At 38.1% G+C, this 5,615-nt stretch overlaps 1 protein-coding gene across 1 annotated transcript in view; it reads left to right on the top strand.

Annotated features, from left to right (window-relative positions):
• Positions 1-279: 279 nt before the first annotated feature.
• Positions 280-5,615, top strand: part of LOC107659454 (ADP-ribosylation factor-like protein 5B) — a 13,434-nt gene continuing 8,098 nt past the window's right edge. The window contains exons 1-3 of the mRNA XM_016448403.1: positions 280-778; positions 4,244-4,304; positions 4,671-4,818. Of these exons, the coding sequence (XP_016303889.1) occupies positions 733-778; positions 4,244-4,304; positions 4,671-4,818 (255 nt within the window). The 5' untranslated portion in view covers positions 280-732. The remainder of the gene's footprint in view (positions 779-4,243; positions 4,305-4,670; positions 4,819-5,615) is intronic.

Below are 5,615 nucleotides of genomic sequence, written 5' to 3'. Positions count from 1 at the left end.
GTGTGCCATAGCCAAGCCACATATGGCTCTCAGTTGTGTGCTATCATCTGGGCCATATACCTAAAAAAAATGCTATCTGGGTGAATTTTAAGATTAATTTTTTTAAATATAAACTTTCTAACACGTTGTATGGATTTAACACTTGTGGACTGGATATATCACGCCATGATCCTCACACGTGTAACCTGACACTGATGGGGGGTGGTGTGTGTGTGTGTGTGTGTGTGTGTGTGTGTGTGTGTGTGTGTATGTGAGACCCTTACAGTCTACGGTGTGACCACAAGAGAGCGTGAGCTCTTGCTATTTATCCAGGAGCAGCGCCGCTGCGAGCTCTGTGTGCCTCAAGTTTACTCCCTTGAGCTCTTCCCGAGCATTTACACGCGTGTAGCCAGACAAAGGGAGCGGATGTGTGTTTTTTGTCCATGAGGAAAATGTGGATGAGGTCAGAGCGATCTGGGAAGTAAAGAGGCTTGTGTTTGGAGAGAGATGTATCAGCCGCGCTCGCATCTGTCGCACACTTGATCTGATCACACAAGAGAAGAAGAGGTGCTCTGGAGCTGCTTACCTGTGCGTGAACACACCGTGGACACACACACGGACAGACGGAGGCATGTGCTGTGTTACCGTAGCCTCATGGGGTTTATGAAGAAATAACGGCTTCACGGACAGCTGCTGTAGGCCTCTCCGCTAAACTCAGCCTCACTGGACACGGTCTCTCACCCACCAGGAGAAATGGGTCTAATTTTCGCCAAACTATGGAGTTTCTTTTGTAATCAAGGTAAGAGCTTGTGTTCTGGCTGTTTGGTAGTGAGTGTTTTTGACTCTTGTCCGCCTCGGTCTGATATCCAGCGGAGCTGAGCTAACATAGATGCTAGTGAGCTCGTTTAAATCCGCTGCGTCGAGCTAATGTTAACCTATGAAAACCACAGTCTCGCTTTATTTTTTTTATTCTCGCTATATTTAAAACCAGAGCAGATCATGTTTTCACCTCGTAATTGTAACGGTTTGTTAGTCGGTTTGCTGGTCCGTTACCTTCTCCCGGTAGATCTAACACATGAGATGATCGTTTAGTGGTAAAGGTAACAGATGGGTCATTTAAAATGTCTTCTAAATGATCTGCAATCTGAGTATCGTCCACTTCTTGAATTAAGTGATTTCTGGAGATTGTAGGTAGTAACCAAGCCAAGACAAAGGCTTTATATAAAAAAAAAAGTCTGGCTCAGATCCTATCAATTTTTCCTCCAAAAGTACAGCTGTGATGCTATCAGGTACTTTGATAAGCACCATGGCACTGAATGAATACTGAATATACCATGCCACTATGGTGCCCAAAATACTGTTATGTTTGGCAGCTAACTAGGTTTTAAGGCAAGGTGAATGGAGTAAAAAAAAAAAAAGTTAACTAACAAACCACCATACTTCCGCCACTTGATTCATCATTTGATTCATACATTAAGATTTTTTTTGTATTACATGTTTTCTAAAATAATAATTTTCTAATTAAATATACATTTCGGGGCATTATGAATATCCCTTTTTATCACTCCATAAATCAGGAAAAAACTGTGAACAGCTAGAAAAGAAACAATGTATAAAACCGTCTGCAAAATATAGATTGTTACTTTCCACTTGTTTGCTATGGAAGCAAAATAGCCCAACATCTGAAAATTGACCAGTGTATGAAAAAAAACGATGGTTTTGCCTGTTGTGTCTTGCCCTAACGTGAATTTTGCTACCTACAACTGGCCTATGATAAAACTCCAACTATTCTCCAGCTCCTAGCTCTTACATGTGTTCTTGTTTAATTTGTTCGGATCTGATTTGTACTCATAGGGTTTGTTATATAACATATATGTCTTCACTGCTGCTGTGACAGATGTCTCTCATGATGTAGGTCTAGAGGACAGAGGGGCCAGATATCAGCTTCAACTTGTGCAATGACAATAAAAGAAACTGATTTGAATTGAAAATGCTTTTGTGTAGAGAAACAGACGCCATGACCACCTGGCAAACAAAAGCACGAGGAAACTGTTTTCCTCTCCATTGTTTGCTAGTTTCAGCAGTCAGTTCAACCTGTGCCCAGACAAAACTGCAGAGTTTTTAACTTTAGCACACTAGATTGTGTCTGAAAGTTGCTCTTCTAACTGCATTTTAACCTGAATGCATATTTTCTGAATATTTTTCTATAATTGAGAAGTTGAGCATTGACAAAGTGTGCAAACAACAGAATGGTATTTCCTGGTTATTTTTTATTTATTTATTTTTTTTATCAGTTTTCTCCCATTATATTTCTAACCAGATCCAGATTGTTGTAATGTCGGACAGATGATCCTTTAGCACTGGAATGGACATTTTTGATATTGCGTCTTGCGTGCACTTTCAGTCATTTCTGACACCAAACTGTTTGCATTCCTACAAGGTTATACATTTTATTTGTTGTTGAATTATGTTTTTCTTGTGAGTGCTAGATGCATTCATTACAAATGAGCTAGCCAGTCCTCTGGGCTAGTTGCCGAGTAGGTCCAAAAGGAGCTCCCAGGAGAAAGTAGCATAACTCTTTGGTCTACTTTTCTAGACATAGAAGGAATTCTGCCTGTTCAACCCTCTACGCACACCTTGGCAATATAATCGCCATTGGCTAGCACATTTTTTTGGTTTACTCGCCAGACTGATATACTATTTTACACACACACACACGTGCGTTTACTTAGCTATCTAAATGGGGACATTACATAGACTTAGATTGTTTTTATATACAGATAGTTATACACTTTTTAACCTAAACCCACCCCTAACCCTACCCCTCACAGAAAACTTTCTGCGTTTTTACAATTTCAAAAGTAAAAAAAAACTTTGTTTACTTTATTTTTATAACAGTTTTACAAATGAGGACATCCATAAATTGAGGTTTTTGCCGATTTTGTCAGGATTTGCTCACTTTTGGGTACACAGCGCTATCAGTAAAGCGACGGCGAGTCGTGTGCCTTCACACTAATTTACGGTACGTCAAAAACCGGTGCGCTGCGTGCTACATACTGCGCAGCCATTGAGTACATGACATGATCCATTGAGCGTAGCGTTAAATATCGCATGTGATTAATCGTGCAGCCCTATTATTAGCCAATGGCTAATGTTAGATATTATTTAGTCGCCCAGAGTAAGATTTAGTCGCATATGCGAGTGATTTACTCGCAATGTAGAGGGTTGCTGTTGGATTTGTAATCTCATTCTCTTTCCTAATTCCTTGGATTACTGTCCTGAAGAGGACCAGTCACTTCATTACACTGAGTGTTACTCTCTAATACAGAAATGTTCCTGCAGTCATTTACAAAATGGAAATTATTGCAATATATTGTAAATAGTCTGCAGTCTAGTTTAAGAATTTATTAAATGAGTTAAATATAGTGTTAACACCTATTGGTCCTGTAAATCATTACGCAAATCATGTGCATAGCTTTTGTCCTTTAGCTAAAGCTTTGAGCAGTAGCTGTAGTAGTCTTAAATTAGAGCCATGCTAAATTTGTTTTTGAAAAGTTCCACCAAATCTGTGGGTGGCGTTAACTGTAGTCTTGAGAAACCGTGACTCTTTATGGCTTCACTTTGTCCTGTGACATTTTTGCTGGAGGCATACAGAAGTAAAATAGGGGTCAGTCATTGAGGAAGTAATAGCTGTGAAATATTCTGTGTCTTTGTGGAGCTGTTTGAGATGACATGAGTTATCCAGTCCTGCTTCCTGTAGTTCACATTGGAGTTCAAAGGTGGGAAAAAATCCAAACACACTCACTTTTCTCTCTTACATACACACAGGCTGTCAGAATTTCGTCACATTGCTCTGATAAAGGATGGATCACTATTAGTTGATCTAATCGCATCTTCCTCTGTTATGCAAGCGTGCATCTTGTGTGGCAGAGCTGTGCATTTCTATGGGATTGTTGGACCAATTATCTTCCAGTTAATAGAACTGAGAGGCCAACAGAAGCAAACTAGCTCTGAATGAAAGGAAAGAGCACAGCGAGCTAATGAGATGACCCAACGTTAACATTATAGCTGAGGCTTAAAATTGTCTCTGTGTATTTCATGTAAATAATGGATTCCATTATTTTTATGTTTTATTGGCATTCACATATATTCTATCCTTGTTTACTGAGAAGAATTGTTTGCTTTTCATTTGATGTTTGATTGTGTATTATGGGTTTGACCATTCTCATAATCAGTAATATGTATTTTTATTTCTGTTATGTAGAACACAAGGTGATTATTGTGGGGCTGGACAACGCTGGGAAAACCACTATACTTTATCAGTTGTGAGTAATGTATATTTTGTTATCTTTTTATATTTTGTTTGACTTTATTGCTCTTTTTATTTTTATTTATTTTAATTAGTAAAGAGTCTGATTCATACAATTGAATAGAATAGTCTCTTTATTGCCACACACCTGCACACCTATCTAGTTACTGCTTTAGGACATAAGACAATTGCCTGAACATACAATACACACTAAACATTACAATCTATTCATTGTGCAATATCATGCGTGGTATTTATTCAGCAAAGTAAAACAATAGATGGAGACACTGTACTGATGGGTAAAGGAGGTTTCAGTGTGGTAATTAATGTGAAAGACTGCATCAGTGTAGTTTGTTTCATCTGAACCCGTTTTGTTGTGCAGTTTAATGAATGAGGTGGTGCACACGTCTCCTACAATTGGCAGCAATGTGGAGGAAATAGTGGTGAAGAAAACCCACTTTCTGATGTGGGATATTGGTGGTCAGGAGAGTCTCCGCTCCTCTTGGAACACGTACTACTCCAACACTGAGGTAATGCACGTACACACTGCACTGCTGGAGGCTGAACTTGTTTGATAAGGGATGATTGAATTAACAGAAAACTTCATAAAACGTCTCAATTCATGTAGAGGGGACCTTTAGAAATAATGGGATTACATTAATTAAAAAACAAAACAATGAAGTGAAATGGAAGTGTATAAAGAATTTATGAGGGATTGTCTGTGAACTGACACTAATCACAAACAGCCTGTACATTGTAAATATGATTGTTGGAAGAGAGAAAATAAATGTGTAGGTCACCGTTTACACTAAACAAACCGAGGATGGATTTTCTGTTTTGTTTTATGCCTGTATTTGTGTTCACAGAGACCTCATAGATTGGACAGGCAATCCTTGGCGAAAGATCTAATGGGTTGGGAACATGACAGTTGACTTGAATCCGCATCTCCGAAATGAGCATGTTTAAATTTTATTTGTACAGCACTTTTTACAGTACACATTATTCGAATGCCACTTTACAGAAAAAATTAGAAGAGAAAATTATTTTGGTTCGTATGCTGCCATTCCAAAGTTTGGGTTTAATTAAAAAAATTATCTCGCTTTGAAATATCTTATTCTCACTAAGGATGCATTTATTTGATAAAACAGTAAAAACAATCATTTTTGTGAAAAAATTACAATTCAGAATAACCTTTGAAAATAAATATTGAAAATTTTTTGAAATATAATTTACTCCTGTGATTGCAAATCTGAATTGTCAGCAGTCATTACTCCAGTCTTCAGTGTCACATGATCCATCAGAAATCATTTTAATATGCTGATTTGCT

This window comes from Sinocyclocheilus anshuiensis, unplaced genomic scaffold (assembly GCF_001515605.1).
Source record: "Sinocyclocheilus anshuiensis isolate Anshui unplaced genomic scaffold, SAMN03320099.WGS_v1.1 scaffold815, whole genome shotgun sequence".
Taxonomy (NCBI): domain Eukaryota; kingdom Metazoa; phylum Chordata; class Actinopteri; order Cypriniformes; family Cyprinidae; genus Sinocyclocheilus; species Sinocyclocheilus anshuiensis.
This window is presented reverse-complemented; position numbering and strand designations above follow the sequence as displayed.